The 23,143-nt window shown below is 43.2% G+C and overlaps 1 protein-coding gene across 1 annotated transcript in view; it reads left to right on the forward strand.

Annotated features, from left to right (window-relative positions):
• LOC145403088 (uncharacterized) overlaps positions 1 to 23,143 on the forward strand; it is an 89,690-nt gene that overhangs the window by 8,613 nt on the left and 57,934 nt on the right. Inside the window, exons 2-4 of the mRNA XM_080274920.1 lie at positions 16,235 to 16,462; positions 17,663 to 17,872; positions 21,842 to 21,954. Coding sequence (XP_080131046.1) covers positions 16,235 to 16,462; positions 17,663 to 17,872; positions 21,842 to 21,954 — 551 coding nt within the window. The remainder of the gene's footprint in view (positions 1 to 16,234; positions 16,463 to 17,662; positions 17,873 to 21,841; positions 21,955 to 23,143) is intronic.

Raw genomic sequence — 23,143 nt, forward strand, 5'->3', positions numbered from 1 at the left:
AACCTAACTGGAAAAGATCCCTTAATCTATTGACCTTTATATTAGTGTATTATTGCTTGATATGGGCCAAGTGGTACCCTTTGGGAGACCTTCAGCGTAGTCCCCAGGTATTAGCCACTACTCCCTGCACAGTGTACATAGACAAGATGAGCCATTGCATCCAGGAAGGAGTTTTTGAATGAATATCTTGTCGTTCACTAGCCTAAAAATTTTCGGTAAATTTTTAAAAGTTGCCAATACACCCCCCAGGTTGTGAAGTACATTTTTCTGGACCTAACCTAACCTAACCTAACCTAACGTGCTGCAGCCAAATGCTTGGAGTTAGGTATCATACTATGCGTGTATGATAGTAGTATACCGCATATCGGCAACTTGTAAAATGATACCAAATTTTCTTACTGGGCGAGTTTTCCATCACCGGGAGACATTTTGGTCGCCTAGTTATAATGTTAAAGAATACACTACTGCACTTAGTGATGTGAGAGCCATACTGAGCACATCTTAACAATAACAGGTGTTCCATAAATGACCATCAAATATCATACGGGTTTGTTTACACCTTGGAGTACTCTTTTTAAAATATGGACGTAAGAAAAAGAACTCCGGGTCGGTCAGGATCACTTGATGGTCGTGATCGTCAGCTTTTTACCCTCCCGGAAGGGAGCTGAGAGCTCATATAGCCCGATCTAAGGGCAAGGCTGTGACCTTCACACACGCACACACCCGTCCCCTTGCTCAAAGGGGACAGTAACCACCCACTTCGTCAGTGAAACTTTTCGCAACCTGAGCGAGGAGCGAACTCCCGTCCACCAGTTGGCAAGCGAGAGCGTTACCACTGCACCAGCGAGCGGTAATTCATCTGCATTTTGCTTGCATTAATCAAGAAATTATTTGTGCATTGACTGTGACTGTTAGCACTGTTGTTATTAATAATCTAGTTGTTGCTATAACGCGTTTGTCCTAACCTGACGATGATCCCTAACCCTTTTCCGATCAGTTTATGGCCTAAGGTAGCCAGACTAGTGGTTCGATTTGACTAGTAACCAAGGAGACCCAGTGACTCGTAACTGACTCATTGAATTTCAGGCAACCCCGCAGAGGTGGATGTCCAAATTATTATTATTATTTTTATTATTATTATACCTAAGAACACAAAATTTTGCAAAGAGGTAAATGTTCCTCTAGAGCAGGTTTTGGGCACAATGGAACCCCCTAAAGTTTTTTTTTTTTTTTTTTTTTTTTTACTAGGAATATGAAATGCTGTACACTGATAAAGCTCCAGCCGAACCAGGTTTTAGGCAGGGTAAGACTCACATTATCAGCCTCACACGAAAGAAGGCAGCCTATGCATAGTCAAAGTTTTTCTTTTGTGGGAAGAAATTATATTAACCAGCCGTATCCAAAAATAAATCGCTGGGGAAGATTTGCTAGGGAGACACTTTAACCAGTGAAAACACGAACCAAGATCTACCCCGAAATGGAAATAAAAAATCCAAAATCGAAATTCGTGTAGCGGCATCAAGACCAAATTTTAAAACGTCTCGTACTGATGGGGTTAAGAAGGCTCCTTAGCACCTGTTCCTCGCTGGTTTATTTCCGCATGAGGCACGGAAAAATTACCTTGAATATTTTTCCCATTTTCTTTTCGTTTTCTTCTTTTCTATTTTCTTTCTCCCTTTTTTTTTCAATCTTCGTCCGTATTGACCCCTGAATCCAATGACCTTTTTTATATTTTATTTTTGCTTTTACCAGATACTTTTTTTGGAATTAGGAAAGGTGATTTTCATTCAAGGGGTTACTGAATCCTTTATCTAAACTCTCCCTCTCGAGAAGAAACCCAAAGTTTAATTAATCGTTTGAATTTTACGAGACTAAACTGCAGTGCGTCATGAGAGCGAAGGGATTAATAACGAATAGGTGATATAGAAGAAAATATCACTCTATTAATCACCAGACGCCTTAATCCAGTACAGATTCCCTCCACGTGTCACCTTCCTGTCATTCCACTGCCCTCTCTCCAGCTCACACCTCATTTATCCATCTACCTCTTCATCCCATCCCTCCACCTCATCCTCGGCCTCTCCCTGTTCCTCTACTCCTCCAGCTTAGGAAAAAAGTGTGAGAATTATTCCTAAATCAGCAGCAGACAGCCACATAGTCTGGTCTGCTCAAAAGGCTTTCAAATAATCCTTCTTTATCGATTAACACCTTATTACTCGTTGTGTCAGCCATGTCTTTTGTCGTAGCGTTTTGTACTGAATAAACATCATAATTATCGCCCACCTTTAGAATGGGGAGCGATAATGCGTTTGCCTGCCTCTGTGTGTGTGTGTGTGTGTGTGTGTGTTCCCATTATATCTCATGAACGGCTTGAGCTATCAACACGAAACCTTCAGGGTATCAAGATATGGACAAAATCTCGGTCGAGTTCGAAAATGGGCACTCGGGATCAAGGTCAAGGTCACAAAAATGGCTGCCAAAGGTCAACTAGTTTTTATCGCCCGCCTTTAGCACCATTATATCTCATGAACGGCTTGAGCTATCAACACGAAGCCTTCAGGGTATCAAGATATGGCCAAAATCTTGGACTTGGCCAACAGCATAGTCTGGCGGGCGATTAGCATTCGGCTCCCGAATCCTTTTCTTTCATTGTAGAAGAATTTATTATCGCACCACATACAGGTACTGACGAGGGTGTTCCGAGAGCATAGTGTCACCCTGCCTCAATACTGACCTTGACCTGTGACCTTGACCTTTGAGCGATCTGCAGTAAAATCGAAAACTTTTTGGACTCTCATACAATATATATGAAATTTTTTTACCCGACTCGGATGAGGTAGGGAGGTGGTCTACTATCCTAATGGACGTGGGTTCGAGTCTTGGCTGGGACAGGGAAGTGTTTAAGGATTTAAATTTTTGAAAGCTGACTTTATTGATCTACAACAAGACCCGCCATATAAAAACACCCATTGTGGTGAGAAATATTTTTTTTTTTTGTAGTCTAAGCCGAATCATGAAGCCAATTATATAGTCAGACGATCAGATTTATTTTATTTTATTGTTTTGCTATAATATCCTGAACTCAAAATTTGTACCATATTTGATTTTGGCTTTCACCTCTAGCGATAACGCACTTAGAGTATTTTCGGTTCTTTATTACAGTTAATGTTAGATGACTGTATTAACCTTAGATTAAGTCATAGGAGCCTGAGAGTGTTAATATGTCAAGATTAACCCTCTCATGGTCAAGACAACTTTAGTATATGAATTCAGTAACTTCAGACAATTTTGCCGAGATGAGAGTAAGCCGTAAGATCCTGAATGCTGACAAGAGAGGATACGAACTCAAACTACTGGGCCAATATTCTCTTGTGCTTGTTACCCCTCCTAGCACTTTTTCCTTGGCGATTTATTTAGCTTATTGTACCTGAATACTTCCTTGTAAATTGCTTAAGTCAGTTTATATACCAGCTTGAATTTTACAGAGAAATACAAGACGGATATAAGCTGTTAAGGGAGAGGTGCCGAGTGGAATGTCGTATTGCATCTGTGTGTGTGAGAGAGAGAGAGAGAGGGGGGGGGAGAGAGGAGGGAAGGGGTATGTAAGTGCGTGTGCGTGCAAGAAGCAAGTCCCTAAATGCGTCTGCGTGTGCAAATATACATAGAGAGATTTATGCCAACCCTCCGACGACAATTCAGCCACACTCAGCACAGCCACGCCTTCGTCCCTCACCCACCTGTCCTCGCCTCACTCTGCCCTACTTCACAAGGTCTGTCTCTCTGTGCAAACCTTTAGTCAGCTTCTGGGGTGAAATTGACTTATCTACGATCCATTCCCGTCGTAACTAACATTGTTTTTGCAGGAGGAAGCAAAGATATCGGAAGTTTCTGCATTCCTTCTTTGCCCATCTTGTAGAAACAGAAAAGAGTTCACAATAATGTATTCAGATGAAGAAGAGACATGGAAAGATTCTGCTGCTTGCCTTTCCTGTAGAAAAATAAATCATAGTCACGAGAGGGAGTTATCTTAAGTTTTTCTGTGAATCCAGGCCCCGTTTTCTATGTTCCTGCCAAGATCATGATTTCGATAACCATGCAAAATATCTCTGACAGGCCTCAGTCAAATCTAAAGATTGTGGGAAGGAATTAACATACTGAAGATTTTAAGACAACAACAATAACATAATAATAATAGGGTCAAATATCGACATCGTTGGTAAAAATAAAAATCTGACGGACTCCAACCATTCGTTCAAGATATCCTTCACCTGTAGTGAAGGCCGGGCCATACATTAGCCCGGTCCCAACCATTCGTTCGTTCATTCAAAGATTCCCTTCACCTGCAGGGAAGGCCGGGCTATACATTGGCCCGGTCAGTGAGATGTGGGCTAACTTAAAATTAGTAAAGGGGAAGACAGGGCCTAGGGACCGCCCAGCACACACACCCCGTCTTCTTGCTGGCTTTGTGTCTGTGGTGTATCCCCCCAACCATTGGAAACATATAGACTTGTACTGCGGGACTGCAGGTCTCCCAGTGATGAGTAAAATCGTCTCGCGTTTGCCAGATTATACGGTAGAAAGCAACTCGTCAGACTGTGTTTATAAGAGTTAATTGTTGATATTTATAGTCATGTTCCTATTTTTTTTTTCCTGATATACGGAACAAAGATCAAATTAATGCCCTTTGCTTTCGTCTGTATTACTTTGAATGTCTCTTAAAACCAAGACCACTTTCTCTCAACTTCTTTTGTTCCAGTCGTTTCATCAGTGTTTAGTTTAGCAAATTTTTCCAACATTGCAATTGTTCCAGTTTATTTCTGAGCTTTTTTCCCTTTATTTTTTAAATATATATATATATATATATATATATATATATATATATATATATATATATATATATATATATATATTTTCATTATATTCTAGTTTCTCCTCGCGTCAAATGCTAGGCGCCAGACACAGAGCGGCAAATGTTTACTCTGTTCTTGTTAGTAACGCAGTCGGGCTCCTATAATTAATCAGCTGAATAAAATCGATTGGCGTAAGCTGGAGCAGAATAACGAAATTGTCTCCACCATGAGGGTAAATGGTAACAGTAATAACCCCGATTCCTATGACTCTCTCCCAGCCTTACTAAAATCGTCTGCATTCACTGCATAGAATTACTGCACGTATATTATTGTTCCGATCTTGAGATAGTTATTTTTCGGCTTCAAGAACTTTATTGAATTAAAATTTTGCCACACGCACACCAGCTAGTCGACACCTCTCGTCTTCACAGGGTGTATTACCCCCGCCCTGTCCCACCATCCACCACACGAGAGCTTCACTGTGCTGCTCTTTGTTCATACTATCACCACCACCAACACCACCACCACCACCATTTTTTCTCATCCCCATCACCTGAAGGAACTGGGTTACTCCATCAATTTGAATACTGAGTCTTAGTTATGAGGTAGAAATGAATCTCCTTGGTTACTAGTCATATCATCCCTCCAGTCTGAGAACGCCTGGCCATCAAGTGAGCTGACAGGGGTTGGCGACCTTTTGTCTTAAGCACTACAGCACCTTCAGCACTATTCTCTCTCTCGCTCTCTCTCTCTCTCTCTCTCTTTACTGGACAATGAAAGCACTACAGCATCTTTTTCAGCATTATTTCTCTCTCTCTCTCTCTCTCTCTCTCTCTCTCTCTCTCTCTCTCTCTTGCTCTCTCTCTCTCTCTCTCTCTCTTGCTCTCTCTCTCTCTCTCTCTCTCTCTCTCTCTCTCTCTCTCTCTCTCTCTCCAACCCCTTCCCTTGGTTTCAGCGTAACTTTTGAGTGTGACAAGCAACCGTCGAATTTACGATCCAGGTTCCTATTTTAGTTGTAGGTGCGGAAAGGCAAGGGTTAGAGAGCTGGAGGGTTAAAATACCACGATAAACCCCAGGATCGAACCCGGGAGCTCTTGGTTGTGAGTCAAGTAGGTTTCCAGTTATACCACCGCCCCCCATGTACACACCCACCTTGTAATGATTTTGATTCATTCTATTCTCAGCTACCCAGAGAGAGAGAGAGAGAGAGTAAAAGAGAGAGAGGGACAGTAAAAGAGAGAGAGAGAGAGAGAGAGAGAGAGTGAGTGAGAAAAGACACAGCACAGGAGACACAGACGGTTCACGTGTAGTAATGCCATTGCCACACTGGATTATAGACGATTTTAGACAGACGCCTTCATCAATAACTCTTCTCTTACTTCACTACTCTCAGCCCGCATTATAAACACTCTATTATCACCATCATTATCATCATCATTATTAGCAGGCTCCTTTATCACCGTTATCACCATCACCATTATTATCACCATCATCATCAATATCATTACTCTCACCATCATCATTCTTACCCTCACTCTCATGACCATCACTGTCATCATTATTACGGCCATCATCATCATCATCATCATCACCATCATTGTCACCATCATCACTATCATCATTACTATCATCACCATCACCACCATCATCGTCACCACCATCACTATCATCATTACTATCATCACCCTCATTGTCACCATCATCACTATCATTACTATCATCACCATTCATCATCACCCTCATTGTCACCATCATCACTTTCATTACTATCATCACCTTCATCATCGTCACCATCATCACTCTCATTACTATCATCACCATTCATCACCATCACCCTCATCATCGTCACCAGCATCACTCTCATCACCACCATCACCACCCACGCCACTCCCACGCTGATATATTGTGTAAGTCAACAAAGGAAATACAGATGTACTTTTTCAACTCAATAGCAGACGTTTTCAGGGTAAGCATGCTCCCTAACACCTTCTCCTAAGCGATTTAGTTCGTTTATTACACCTCGCTATCTTCTGTGTTACTACTCCCTAACACCTTCTCCTAAGCGATTTAGTTTGTTTATTACACCTCGCTATCTTCTGTGTTACTGCTCCATAACACCTTTTCCTAAGCGATTTAGTTTGTTTATTACACCTTCCTATCTTGTGTTGCTTAAATCGATCCGATCTTACAATACGTACATTAGGATAATCCACCCATAGCCAAAAATAAATAGCTAAAGAAGAGGTGTTAGGGAGCTTCCTTAACCAACGGAAAGACAGGTCTAGGTGCCATAGTGCTGTTGGAAGACGTCTTCATGTGGTGGCAGCGATATAACCATGCCGCTCCATTACCCTTTTTTTTTTTTAATGCAAGGAAGAAAGAACCAAAGGCCAGGAGCCCGCTAACCGTTCCTTCCAAGGAAAAAAAAAAAATCAGAAGAGAGCCAAATTCAAGATCCGTTCATTTCGTGGTGCCTGGACACACTGCGTTTGAAAGACTGGAGATCATAGGAAGTAGGAAATAGAGACAGAGACAGTTCCAGAGTTGACCTGTTGCATAAATAAAAGACTGGGAGTAACGGTTAACTCTTGCATTAGAGAGCTGGACAGAAAAAGGATGAGAATTTGCTGCTAGACGGGTGTTACGTGCCCGTCGTAGAGGCGGAGGGATGCAAGCAGACAGTTCAGAAGAGCAGCAACCATTGAAGAAGCGACAGAAAAGAGATAAAGATGCAACAGTGCGGCGAAGAGACAGAGGTTGAAGGGAGCCAGTAAGAGAAGGAGAGTTGATGAGGTGGAAAGTTTTTGACTCCACCCTATTGAGAAGAGCTGTATGTGGAGAGCCTCCCCACACATGAGTGTTGCACTCTAAACAGGGGCGGATAAAACCCCTGTATACAGTAGAGTAATAACTGTGCAGGGGTAAAGAAGGTACGGAGTCGGCTTAGCACACCTAATTTCTTGGAAGCAGATTTTACAGGAGATGTAATATGATCTTTCCAAGATAAGTTCTGAGTAAATGAAACCCCAAGCATGTTCAAGGATGATGCAGGATTAAGCTGGACATTACTAAACATCAGTGGGTACTCCGGTATAACAGAATTGCCTCAAAAGAGGACGGTGGAGTGCAGGAAGAAGGTAATATTTTCAGCCTGCAGACCTCTGAGTTGACGTTACAAATAAACCTGGGGCTACAACTACTACTGCAACTACTACCAAGTGGCATTACAGGCTTCGATCGTAGCAACTCCTCCTCTGCGATTCATTTTACACATTACACCCTTGGGATACAACTACTACTACTGCTACTACTATTACCTTCTTTTTTGTGTGTGTGGCATGAGAGGCTTCGATCGTAGCAACTCCTCCTCTGCGATTCATTTTTTTCCACCCTAACATATTCCTGGACGTTATTTATGGCATGTTATTATGGTCATAGTTTGCATCAATAACACACAAAAGGATACTGGGGTGTAATGCGCAGAATAACTCGCCAAGGAGAAGGTGTTAGGTATATCTAGCCACTTACAAACCCGCCCCATAATAAAGCAGTACCACTGAGTCGCTTTCTCGCTAACAAAAAAAAAAAAAAAAATCTTAGCACTTCTTAAGCGATTTATTTTGCATATTCCTACTTTAATATTCACTTATGTGTTAATTATATTCATTTAAATATTGCATCAATAACGTACAAGATGATATTAAGACACAATATACAAAATTAATCGCTAAAGAAAAGATGTTACGAGAGGTCCATAAGCCAACGAGAATATAAAGGGTGACATAAGATTCCGCGTAATGTCTCTTCCTTAGCGATTTATTTTCCATCTTATTCCTTACTTTCTCTTGCATCTGTTTAATACTGACGAAGTTTACATTCATAACATACAAGACGATTATGAATGAGTTATGTATAAAATAAATCGCCGAGATAATGGTGTCACGAAATCTCCGAAACGACTAAAAATATGACTTCGTGTGTCTGACGAGGAGAGTGTATGCTATAATCAGGTGGAGGGGGGCAGAAGGAGGGGGAGGCCGAGGATGAGATGGAGGGATGGAGTGGAGAGGTATATGAGAGAGGGGACCGTGAGCTGGGAGCAAGGCAGTGAAGTGGCATTGGACAGGGCAACGTGAAGGCGATTTGTTTGTGGCCACCCCTTACGGGATTGAGGCGTCTGGCAATAAATAGTGTCATACCAGCTACTTACACCACTACTGTTAAAACTACCACTTATATTTATCCAAGCTTCGTGGTACAATGGCAATAGTGAGATAACGGAGATGGTTTATTTGTGTATTATATTGTGTTCTTCAGATTTTAATCGCAGAGGAAGAGTAGCCCCTAACATTTGACGGACATATATGGAACCTCTGTCCTCCTAGGTTCGATAAATTTGCACCTCACGTTACAAAATACAGTTAGCCTTGATACAAAGAGACCAGTCACATTCTGTCTTCGTCACGTCAGAAATTATTATGAAAAATAGAGCCTTGCCTTCCCCTTCCTGATTTGAATTCTCAGCATATCACCGTTACTCAAAGGAAGGTGGACAGACGGAATGATATATACACGGATAATATGACTGGCCTTGCATTGCCTCCTAATCAATGAGAGGTTCACCTGATGATTATCCCCTCATGGCAGTCAAGTTTAGGGTGTTGTAATACGTAAAACTGCAGTGTGAAGGACTGCAGAGAGGTGTAGTAGTAGTAGTAGAAGTAGTAGTAGTAGTTCCCTAGGCAGTCTGGCCGAACAGCCCCGAGCCCCTTAGGAAGGCCATGGCCGAGGCCGGGCTTTCCCACAGAGCTCTCAAAGAGTGAATGTTGTGTTGTTGGCGTAGGTGATTGTGTGCAATGCAGTCTTCCATAATGTACTGAATAGCATGGGGTGCTGTGTTGCATCCTGGACAGGCATCAGCGACGGAGTCATCCAGCCTCTTCTGGTAGCTTAAGAGGGCTGGATGGTGACCACATCTCAGCCTGGCCAGGTGGACCCTGTCCTGACAAGGATGATAGGATTCAGAAGGGTGGATGTTAGGAGGCCGTGCATGCAGCTGTGTGTTGTCTTTAAGTGACTGAATGGAGCGGCGAGTGATCTGAGTGTGGATATGCTTCTGGAAGCTGGTCTGAGGTGGGCGAGGGGGGAGAGATGACAGTATTTGTGTACAGTATCGTGTACTGGGTGTTGTTTTGATGTTCCTTGGTGTGTGTGAATGTGCTGCCATGTACTGTAGTGGATGTTGTGGGTTTGTGGAGGCTGCAGCAAGAAACTGGGTGCCTCTCATGTCTAGGTGATCCTTGACTTTGAGGACTTTGGTTTCTTGATGTAGGTGGTCTGTGGGTGTAGTAGCTGTGCAGCCTGTGATTATTTTTAGGGCCTTGTTTTGTATGGTCTGTAGAGTGTTGTAGTGTGTTTTGGTGAGGTTAGAAGTCCAGGCAGGGCTTGCTTAATTCATCACTGAACGTATGTATTGTTTGTATACTGTGGTTGTGGTTTCTTTGTTGTGTCCGAATGTTGTATGGGCAAGTGACCTCAAAGCATTGAGTCTTGGTGTTATTTTATTTTTAATGTTTGTGATGTGTTGTTTAAATGACATTGATGTATTGTATGTTACACCAAGGGTTTTGTGTGTGTGTGTGTGTGTGTGTGTGGTAGGGGAGTGTTGTTTATGGTGAGGTGTGGGATGTGACTGTGTTCTGCTGTCCAGTTTGTGAGAAGGGTCACTGTAAATTTGGCTGGGGCTATTTTGAGCCTGTTTGTGGTGTTATGGAGGGTGCTATCGTGAGGGTAAGTGTTGGGTGTCGTACGTAGCTTCATAAAGTGCTCAGAAAAAGAGACAGAAGCGCCAGTATAAGGTGAGATTTGAAATTAAACTCAAAATAATCTCCTTCTTTCGCTTCTGTTTTTGGTAACTGTCTCCCTTCAGTATTTTAAGCCATAAGGTGCTCAGAAAAAGAGACATACAAGCGTCAGTATAGGGTGAGATTTGAAATTAAACTCGAAATAATCTCTCTTTCGCTTCTGTTTTTGTCAACTTGTCTGTCTTCAGTATTTTAAGTATCTTTTATGGTCCCAAAAACTTATACTTGCCTCTGGACTCTAGGGCTGGGTTAGGGTTGCAAGACTGCCTCATATCAGAGTCCACTTACTGAACCATCATCACCACTATACCGTCACCACTCCCATCACCACCGTACCAGCTATATAATAGCAGTGACTTGCTTAATTTGCTGTTGTTGTTGTTGTTGTTGTTGTTCACTCGTTTATTTATTTATTTATTTGTGGGTAAGTGCATCGATTATCTCTTAAACCAGTGAACGGATCACCTTCAAATTTTGCACAGGTGTTGGTAATGTGGAAACGAAGAAGTTATTTGATTCAGGTGAAAATCCACCAGGGGTGAGGGTGGGAATGGGGGGCCCAAATTTGGGTCCCAGTGATATAGGGAGCAAATTTTTCAGTGTCAAAGGAGGGAAACGGTGAGAGATAGACACGTGGTTACTCCTAATCACTAATAGGAAGTCATATATGGGGATTCGATTGGTGCCATTACATTTGACCTTGGGTGACCTTGAAAGGTCAAAGTCAGGGTCACACATTTTGACTGCTTACATCAGCCAAACGGTGAGAGATAGGCACGTGGTTACTATTTATCACTAATAGGAAGTCATATATGGGGATTCTGTTGGCATCATAAGATTTGACCTTGAATGACCTTGAAGGGACAAACTAAAGGTCGATAAAATTTTAAAGTTTTAAATCTCAGAAACTGCCATTTCTTTTGGTAACAGTCATAAAACTTCATTTAACCCTATTTCCTTTCACCCTAAGTGACTTTGACCTCAAATCAGCCGGAGAGGGAGGGGTGTTGTGGCTTCGGGTCATTTTGCTCTCGTTGTGATTATCTGTTTGTTCTTATCCTTGGTCCATACTTACCAAGCTACAGCCCCCATTTCCACATCACCCGCCACCATCCCTGCCCTTCCTGCCCATGCACTCCTCTATCCACCAACACCTTTTCTCACTCACGAACGTTTAGTAGGAATGTGTAGCCACCGTTACTGCCGCTTCTCACACAATGCCCATTTACCACCCTGCCCCACCACCTACCACCATCCTCGCCCACTTCACCCATTCCTAACCACTTCTTTCCGCCCACCCGTATATTGTTCCTCCACCTTTGATTTGGTGGATGAGTTTGGGAGAGTATGTAAGAAACTTACTCTAAAGGTGAATGTAGGGAAGAGTAAAGTTATGGTTTTCGAAAAAAGTGAAGTCACTGAATGTACAGTAAGACTGGATGAGGAGGAAATGGAAAATGTGAGTACGTTTAAGTACTTGGGTAGTGTGATGAGTAAGGATGGAAGTTTGGAGGGTGAAGTGCCTGGAAGGGTACAGCAGAGAAGAAAGGTTGCTGGTTCCTTGAAAGCAGTGATAAGAAACAGGGAAGTGAGCATGGAAGTGAAAAAGTTACTACATGACAGTATTGTGATACCAACTCTAACGTATGGAAATGAAGCTTGGACGTTGTTGGAAGGACACAAGTCAAGAGTGAGAGCAGTGGAAATGAGTTACTTGAGAGGAGCCTGTGGAGTCACATGGAGAGACAGGCTGACGAATGAGGATATAAAGGAGCGTTGTGGTGTGGATGTGGATGTGATAGGAAGCATTAGGAGAAACACATTGAGGAGGTTTGGCCATGTGGAGAGGATGAGGAGTGAGAGACTGACGAGGAGAGTGTATGAGTGAGGTGGAAAGGGGGAGAGGGAGGGGAAGGCCAAGGATGAGGTGGAGGGATGGAGTGGAGAGGTATATGAGGGAGGGGGTGTGAGCTGGGAGCAGGGCAGTGAAATGGTGGGGGACAGGGCGACTTAGAGGCGATTTGTTTGTGGCCACCCCTATCGGGATTAAGGCGTCTGGCAGTAGATAGATAGGTAGAGAGATAGGTAGACAAAACTGGGAAGTTGATTTGGTTCCCTGACCATACCAACCGAGATTAAGGTCCCTATTCTGTCTGTCTGTCTGTCTGTCTGTCTGTCTCTCTCTCTCTCTCTCAGAAGTAATACAGTTTGGGTTATGTCAATTTTCTCTCACTTCACAGCTGAGACAGGCCTTTGTTTACACAGGTTCAGAGCCACCACAAAGAAGAAGAAGAAGAAGAAGAAAAAATACCACAAGAGACGCCTCCAGTCCTTCACTCCAGCCAACCAGCCAGTGTGCCTGTAGCAGTGATGGGGGAGTGTTATTGTCTGCTTACACTCATCGCCTTCTTATTAACTGGTATCTGTTGCATTTTTTTTTTTAGCTCAATTTTCACTTACTGTTCATACCTAGAGACTCCCACATCTCTTTCTGCAACCTAAACCAGTGACTGATTTACGGAGACGCAATCACGTTGGCATGGAGATTTCGTAGCCAATTTCTTGTCGTGGTCCCAGGCAAGGTCTAGTGAACTTGTACGTGAACCCGGTGGACTGTAGGCTGCAGCTGCCCTCCTCCTGCAGTCTACCATCATCGTTATGGGGGGAAGAGGAAACGTTTCTTTGGAGGGAAGAGGGAACGTTTGTTTGGGGGCAAGAGGGAGTGAGATCAGGGACGTTTGTATATCTCGGTGCCACTTCATGAGCGCGTCCATGTTTAGCAGCACCTCAGCGATATATCATTGTTTAGATCATCATACCTTTATACTCCCTTGTATTCATACTTTCAAAATCAACATGCAGTACATCAGAATCATAAAAGGAACACTGACGTTATCGTATTGGTGATAAGAAAAAAAAAAAAACTCATCACCTTAAGACGGAACTGTGACTCATCTTAACGCACCGGTACAATGAGAGCCACCAAACTATCAGAATACACTGCTTCTTAATACAGTATTTATCTTACATAGAGGTAGTCTTCACTGTGTGTGTGTGTGTGTGTGTGTGTGTGTGTGTGTGTGTGTGTAATTTTTTTAAATATTGGAAAAGTAAAAAAAAAAAAAAAAATCCAGAGCTTTCAATGCAACCTGTGCAAGAAATCTGAAGAGCCCAGGTAATGTGTCCTCAGAGCGTTCTCCATATGCCCACCTTAAAAAAAGATTGGGGGGCCGTTATGCGCTTGGTTAGGTATGCAAGGAGGTGGAGGGTATGTGCTTGGTCAGGTGGAGATTTGCAACAGAGTCATTGCCTATGTTTTTTCTATGGTATGCTAGTAAGTTCTTGCATGATATTTTAAGGCAATCTGTGTCCATATAAAAGAGATACAATGTAAACTAGAAAGCGCTCAGAGAGAGTATATCGCCGCCAATGCCATTGCCATTAAAAAGGGCCCGGATCTGGAACCGTGGAGGTAGGATCCGGATCCGGATCAGCCCCAAAATATAATAACTTCTTCTTTGGCCCATGGCCCACCCTTCCCCAAAAAAAAATCATTGAAATCCATTGAGAACTTTAGGAGATATCGTCTGGACAAACAAAGAGGCATAGGTGAATACATAACCTCCTCCAATTTCGCTGGCGGAGGTAATAACATGCAAAAGAACCATAAGCTGTGATTTGCAAAATCGCTAAGAAAAAGGTGCTAGAAAGCCTCCTAATAGTCTCACGAATACTGGCTCCAACTGTGTAATTTCATCCTTAGCAATTTATCTTAGACTTGAATATTACATCTCAACATTCATACTATTCGTCTTTATAAAACCGCCATTGATTCCACAAGTAACGTACTGGAAAGTATCAACGAGTTACATGCAGAAATAAACCAGTTAGGATTTTCACCGACGAGAATACGGATTAGTGCTGATGAACGGCGTCCTTGCGTGCAGCGTTCTTTTAAATCACAACAGAAGCGAAGGGATGCTTCTGGTAACGGTTCTGTTGTCAGTGTGTGATGCCGTTAGTAATATTCTAGGCGGGTTAGCCAAGTCCCACGGTATTTTCAGTGGCTTCAGATATTTCGTAACGCCTCTTCCGTAGCTGTTTACTCTGCTAATTGTATTTTGTTGGCGTCTTTTGTGTTACTGATCGAAAGTATGTCGATATTTAAGCAACATAAATAAAATAGTGTTGCGATGGTTTGGTCATATGGAGAGAATAGATAATGAGAGATTGGTGAAAAAGATAACTAGATCTGATGTGAGAGGTGTAAGGCTGAGAGGAAGACCACGAATAGGATGGATGGACAGTGTGAAGAGAGCGCTGGATGCGAGAGGGATGTCTGTTGAGCAAGGAAGAGTGGCTGTGCGTTACAGAAATAAATGGAGAGAAATTGTGAATGAATAAGTGATGACGCAGCCCTGAGGGGATGTTCTCCCGCATTTGGTCTGATCAGCTAATCAGGTCAGGTGCGGGTAAGGGGATGAGTCTGTTATGATATGGCAGGGGTAAACCAGCTCTGCTGTCGGGCCCTGCTGCGGATGTCACTGATTGCATTGCGCAGTTGACCCTTGTGCGGTGTGGTGCGGTGAGGATCTGTCCGTTCTCCCCTTTGGGACTAAGATGCGAATGAATGTGTTTGAATGGATGAGTAAATGGGGAGTGTGTCGTCCTGTCTCGGCTACCTCCCTTTCCTTGGGGGAAGCAGCCTAGGTATATAGATAGATAGAAATAGCAAGCAAGAAAATGTTTGTGTATGACATTCAAAATAAATCACGGAAGAAGGGGTGCTACGGTGCATTATGTCTCGTAGAATACAGCCCACAGAACAAATGGAGAGAGAGAGAGAGAGAGAGAGAGAGAGAGAGAGAGAGAGAGGGGGGAGGGAGGGAGAGGGAGTTGTTGCTCTGTGTAGGATTATGGACACAGAAGGGGGGAGGGGGTCTCATTCTCGTGCTTCCCCTCCCTCCACCCCATTAAATACGCCCTCCACAGACAACATATGAGGGAAGAGAGAGGTGCCTTCAAGTGGTGGCACGGAGATAACCAGTCAGCTGCCCTACCACGTGTTACAAACGTCCCTCAACTCCCTCCCTATCCTATCCTTCCCACCATTTTTTATTACTCTTCTTTCCACTTCAGATGACTTTCTACTGAGTGACAAGCCTAATGGTTTCCTGTACCCAAGGAAACCATTTACAACGCTGGGTGGTAACTATATAGCGGGGTGATGTGAAGCCTACTGTGGTGTCCCTGTTAGCTGGGTGGAAAGATGCAAACCAAACCTCCACAATCTTCCCCGCGCCTCTCTGTGACGAGACGCTGTGCACTGCAAGGGAACACAGGTTTACTGCACGAGATATCAATGAAGGGTCGATTGCTTGCCTGCTGTTGATAGGTCTGTTTGGCCAGAGAGACCAGGGTAGCTTAAGAACAACAAAAACCACTGACACCCACAAAAGTTGATGGACAGTCCCCAACCATCATTATATTTACGTGTGTGACTTATTCTTTCCTGAGGAGGCGTGGTAAGAGGCGATGCAGAGGGCGCAGACGTGGCAGGGCGACGGGTGCTGTGGCTGCAGAAGTCAGGCGTGCCCTCAGCAGACAGCCACGCCCGCCTCAGCACGCCCTTCCCAGCCTTACGCAACTTCACCATCTGCTACAGGGTCAGGCTCAACAGGTTCCGGGAGGAGTCCACGCTCTTGTCCTACGGCATCTCAGACGACAGGGACAACGAGTTTAGGATCGGTGAGAGAGAGAGAGAGAGAGAGAGAGAGAGAGAGAGAGAGAGTTTTATGAAGTGGAATGCATGGTCAGTTTGTTTAGGATCGGTGAGAGAGAGAGAGAGAGAGAGAGAGAGAGTTACATAGAGTTACATAGATACACAGACCACACAGACCTTACGGTCCCTACGCGGTGGTCCGGCCTTAATCCTAATATAGTGCATAGGAGCAGGAGAAAAGGATAGCACAGCAGAAGGCTCTCTCCCCCACCCTCCAGACCCTCCGGCATTTGCCGTACAGGAAACAAGAGAGGAAGTAATACCTCGCAGGAATGAAAAACCTGAAGGAATTTTATAGGATCGGCAGAAAGTAGAATAATATGGAAAAGGAAAATTTGGGCATACAGCCACATACTTACTCTATGCATGCAATTTTTTTTTTTTTTTAATCAAAAGATGAATAGAATGTTTATCTATTATTTATATTCTATAATATTGTCTGTGTCTAATAGACACATGAATGCAGACGCGAATATGCAATAATTACTCCATCCTAACTAAACGATACCAATTGCGTCGAGATACATGTCCAGTCTCTTTTTAAACATATTTATGGTACCACTTTCAATCACATTCCCAGGGAGTTTATTCCATTCGCTTACAACAGAGTAAGTGAAGAAGTTTTTGGTTGTATCAAGATTAGCCCTCCTTGCTTGCAACTTCATACCATTTCCTCGAGTTACAGTCTCGGCAATTACTGTGAATAGCTTGTTTGAATCAGTATTACTGAAGCCTTTTAGCATCTTAAAACATTCAATCAGTTGTCCCCTGAGTCTCCGTTTTCTAAGAGAGAATAGGTTTAATTCCTTGAGTCTCTCGAGGTATGGTTTATTCCTCAGGGACGGGATTAACTTGGTAGCCCTACGATGAACCGCTTCCGAGAGAGAGAGACAGAGACAGAGAGAGAGACAGAGACAGAGACAGACAGACAGACAGACAGACAGAGGGGGTGGGAGGAGGAGGCAAAGGATGAGATGGAGGAATGGAGTGGAGAGGTATATGAGAGAGGCGGGTGTGAGATGGGAGCAGGGCAGTGAAATGGCGCGACATGGGGGCGATTTGTTTTGTGGCCACTCCTGACGGGATTAAGGCGTCTGACAATAGATAGAATTCAATGTAAGATTGTCAGTGAGAACCAAGTGAAAGTGATGTCCCCCCACCCCCAGATCACCAGGAGAAGGGGTACCACATCACCCTTCAGGGGCACTGGGCTTCCTCAAACCTGTCCACACCCCTACGTTCCTGGGCCACCTTCTGCTTCACCTACATACTCCCTACAGCATCCTGGACCATCTACCAGGACGGGAAACTTCATGCCCAAGGTTCCTTCACAGAGTATACCACCCCCTTTAAAGCTGGAGGAACATTTATCATCGGTATGTGTCCACCCCCCTCCCTCATCCTCATCCCAGCCCTAACCCTTTGTTTCACCTGCACCAGAAACTTTCTAGGAATCACCTCTGTATTTGAGATTGACAAAATAAGACCACTTTTCTCCATATTATATGATAGAGACCCTTTGAATTAACCTCCTTTCTCTGTGTCAGTGTTTGAGGCTTCGTATACATGTACCGCTTGATGTAGTACTGAATTCCTTACTTGAAGTTATTACTGGGCTTGAAACATTGCAAGATTAGGAGAGTTTGTTCTGTTGAATCGACGATGTGAGTCTGAGAAAGCTAGGAAACGTATGCAATTGCGAGAAAATCATGTCAGTGAGTCAGGGATCTTGAATTAGGCCCTCTTTTGTATTGTTTTTTTTTTTTTTTTTCTTGGAAGGAACTGTTTTGCGGGCTCAGCCTTTGGTTCCTTCTTCCTCGTATTAAGAAATAGGCTGTAGCGCAAGTCAGACAGGGCAGTACTCCCAAGGTGGCTGGAAAGTTGGCAATAGGGAGAGCTGGGCATTTCACCAGCCCTCACGACTAACTCCTGACGATTCCCCATTTGTTGACCTTTTTCAGTGTTTCAGTACAACGAAGAGTAGCCCAGCATCTTCTCCTATGTATGTTCTTCCATCTACACTACACCACACGCGCATTACACACGTCACCTGAGTCAAAATTGTTTATAATGGTGAACAAACCCCCTGCCTTGTAGTCCCGGAGGTGGAGGGCGGGTTAGGAATTATAAATGTTCCTACCATCTGTCCCTCTTCCCGTGAAAACTAAGCGAGATGCACTGAACAGTTATCTGATTCTCTCTCTCCTCTCTCTCTCTCTCTCTCTCTCTCTCTCTCTCTCTGTTACTTCTGAAATATTCGTGGCCTTTCATCTAGTTTCCTCTCTGTTCAGCGTACCTCTCTTTCTCTAAATCTCATCTTCTGTTCCTCACTGCATGAGACTTATTTTTCTGAGGCGACAGATAGAGTAACCTTCTCTGTACCCTCCTACTTTCTCTATTTTCACTTCAAAGGCAAAGATGGTTGTTGTGTCTATGTACGCAACCACTTATCTTGCTTTCGTGTTCCTGAGCTTCAAACCTCTAAATTCATTGCACTCTGTCACTGTCTAAATATTATGTTCTTACCTAATTGTTCTTACCTAATTGTATCTTTACAGGAATGAGTCAAGCTCGTATTGTCCCGTGTCTTAGACCATATTTATCGTACATATCCTTAAATTTGTGAATTGTTTTGGCACACACTATTTCATTCGGTAGTGCATTCCATTGATCAATTGCTCTGTTTGGGAAACTGAATTTCCTTACGTCTTTATCACCTCTCTTCTTATGCAGTTTTTTGCAGTGTCCTCTTGCTGATGCTTCTCCATATGTTAAGTAATCATTTATGTCTATTTTCTCCTTTCCTGATATGCACTTATATAGCATTATCATGTCACCTCTTTTCCTTCTCTCCTGTAGTGTTGGTAGATTCAGTTTATTTAGTCTTTCTTCGTAGCTTAGGTCCCTTAAGCTTGGTATCCATATTGTAGCGGCCCTTTGAACTTTTTCAATCTTGTCTATATGCTTTTTGAGATGAGGACTCCAGACTGTTGATGCATATTCCAGGGTTGGTCTAATGAATGATGTTATTATCCTTCTTAGCATGTCTTCATTTATGTATGTGAATGCTATTCTCATATTTGCAAGCAGTGTATACATGTTCCGTACCTTCTCGCTGATGTGGTCAGCCGGAGATAGTCTGTTATTGATAATCACACCTAGGTCTTTCTCTCTTTCTGATGTGTATAGGGTTTTATTTCCTAACTTATAATCCCAATCAGGTCTTTTTCCACTTTTACCAAACTTGATTACATGACACTTGTCCACATTGAATTCCATTTGCCATGTACTACTCCATTCATGAAGTTTATTTAATTCTTCTTGTAGCTCCCTACAAGAGTCTGTGCTAGTAATTCTCCTTTGTATTTTTGCATCATCTGCAAACATATTCAGATAGCTCTCATTTCCAGTGTTACTGTTTATATCATTTATGTACACTAGAAACATGATTGGTGCCAGCACCGAACCCTGTGGTACTCCACTAGTCACTTCTTTCCATGATGAGTAGTTTCCTCTTAGTACTGTCCTCATTTCTCTTTTTATGAGAAAGTCTTGCATCCAACAAAACAGTTTGCCTCGAATTCCTCCTTGATGGTACAGCTTCCATAAAAGTCTTTGGTGTGGTACTGTGTCAAAAGCTTTCTTGAAATCTAAATAGATACTGTCCACCCATCCTTCCCTTTCCTGTATTGTGTTTGTTACTCCGTCATAGTAGCTCAACAGATAAGTAACACATGATTTTCCTTTTCTGAAGCCAAACTGTCTTTCTGTTATCATACTGTGTTCTAGATGATTTACCCAAGCTTTTCTTATAAGTTTTTCTAATACCTTGCTTACAACACTGGTCAGTGATACTGGTCGGTAGTTGAGAGGATTTTGTCTATTTCCTTTCTTGAATAAGGGGACTATATTTGCTTTTTTCCAAATATCAGGTAGTTTCCCTTGACTCAAGGATTTCTTGAAAATTAAAAATAATTGTTTACTTAACTCCTTTGCACATTCTCGTAACACCCAACATGAAATTTCATCAGGACCACTTGCTTTTCCTCTGTCTAATCTACTTAACTCCTCCTGTATTACTTTTTCTGCTATTTGTATATCTGGTAGTATGTGTGGACATGCGTGTTCCACATATTCCCTCTCAAAATTTTGTTCTTCTGTAAAAACTAATTGGAAATTCTTATTTAGTGCTTCACAAATATCTTTCTCTTGTGTATAAGTGATTCCCTCGTCCGTGATGGATTGTATTATATCTTTTACTTTGGTTTTGCTTCTGATATAGCTGTAAAACAGCTTTGGTTGATCACTACTTTTATTTATTATATCCTCCTCAAACTGTTTTTGGGCTTCCCTCCTTATTCTTGTATAGTCGTTTCTTGCCTGTTTGTAATTATTATACGCCCTTTCACTATTGTGTCTTCTGTATCTATTCCACAACAAATCTCTTCTTTCTTTTGATTTTTTACATTCTGTATTGAACCATTTCTGTATTTTCTTATCTGCTTCTTTGTGCTGTGGGATGTACTTCTGGACTCCTATTTCATAAAATTCACAAAATTTTTTATATACAGCATTTAAATCTTGTCCTCTAAGCTCATTTTCCCAATCAACTTCTAAGAAATACTTCTTTAGGTCTTGATAATTTCCCTTTTTATAGTTTAGTCTCTTTTTGTAACTGTCATTGCTGTTTACTATGTCATATGCTATCCTGAAGTTATAATTTAGTACTGCATGATCGCTTTTGCCGAGTGGAGGGTGATATATTAAACTGTCAATATCATTTTCTTGCCTAGTAAATATTAGATCTAGCACTGAAGATACATACATCAAGTCCTCTTTTTCTGGTGATTTCTCTCACATGTTGCGTTAGGAAGAACTCTTGTACGAGATCCAGGAGCTTTTGGTCCCAACAGCTTTCTTGGCTAATTATATATAGAGTATTCCAATTTATATTTGTATTGAAATCCCCAGTGTGTGTGTGTGTGTGTGTGTGTGTGTGTGTGTGTGTGTACTGTCACGGTTAAAAATTCGTCAACACTTCAAAGTCAGCGATGATGATGTTACATGAAAAATAACGTACATGGAAATAGACAGTAGTATAAAAAAAAACACAACCAGAAATAATTAAAAAGAAGGATAGACGTTCAGGGAGGAAGGAGAAATGATCTTTAATATAATGTTGGTAATGGAGAGTCGGCAAAATTTTACTCATGATGATACATAGATACCATGAGAGACTAGAGTGTGCAACAGTAATGGTAGAGGCGTGGTGAATGGCGGGTGAATTTGAACTGTAAGTTAGACACTGGTGTTGCACAGGAGTTTAACCAGCATGTGACTCGCAGGGCAGGAGCAGGACTCACTAGGGGGCGGTTTTCAACGCGACCAGAGCTTCTCAGGCGAAATTACAGACCTCAACATATGGAGTACTGCTTTGACCTCCGCAGCTCTCAGCCAGGTGACTAGCTGTACCTTCAGTCTCTAACATCAGCCCCACATCACTCCCACACTCCCGCACCATACCCACACTCCCACACCACACCCATACCAACCCCACACCACACCCACACTCCCACACCATACCCACACTCCCACACACCCCAAACCATACCCACACTCCCACACCACATCCACACTCCCACACCAACCCTACACCACATCCACACTCCCACACTAACCCCACACCACATCCACACTCCCACACCATACCCACACTCCTACACCAACCCCACACCACACTCACATCCACACTCCCACGCGATACCCACACTCCCACACAACCCCACACCATATCCACACTCCCACACCCACCCCACACTCCCACACCCATTCCACACCACACCCACACTCCCACACCAACCCCACACTCCCACACTAATCCCACACCACACCCACACTCCCACACCCACCATACACCCACACTCCAACACCAACCCTACACCATACCCACACTCCCACACAAACTCCACATCACACCCACACTCCCACACCAACCCCACACTCCCACACCCACCCCACACCATACCCACACTCCCACACCAACCCCACACCATACCCACACTCCCATACCAATCCCACACCATAGCCACACTCCCACACCAACCCCACACTCCCATACCAACCCCACACCATCCACACCAGCCCCGCACCTCCCATCCCAACCCCCACACCACCACACAAACCTAACACCACATCATCCCGCACGCCCGTCAATCCACACCCACACCATCCCCATATATCACACACAACTCCACACTGCCAGACCCCTTCCATTCATCCACAGCACCCACACTCCCACTCATCACCCACACCACACACACACCACATATTATGATGCGGGGAGGGCAGTGGGAGGAAAAGAGATGGAATTGTTTACACTAATGACTCTGTGTACTGTATATACTTCTGCAGTCTTTAGCTAATCTTAAAGCAGTGAATTATGTACATCTTGCTGTAATAGAATTTTTACGTGTGGAGAAGGGAAAGAAGCACAATAAAGGAGACTAGTCGAATGGAACAGGACAAATCTGCTTATTAACTCTGGATGTGATGTGATTAATAAAAGATTTACCTAAAATCTGGATGCAGCCGTGTCGAAATGGCTGAACAAGTATCTAGAGAGATCATCTGTCAGCCGCTCCAGCCTC

The sequence above is a fragment of the Coenobita brevimanus genome, chromosome 60, assembly GCF_032717465.1.
Source record: "Coenobita brevimanus isolate Jiangsu-jjx chromosome 60, ASM3271746v2, whole genome shotgun sequence".
In the NCBI taxonomy this organism is placed as follows: Eukaryota; Metazoa; Arthropoda; class Malacostraca; order Decapoda; family Coenobitidae; genus Coenobita; species Coenobita brevimanus.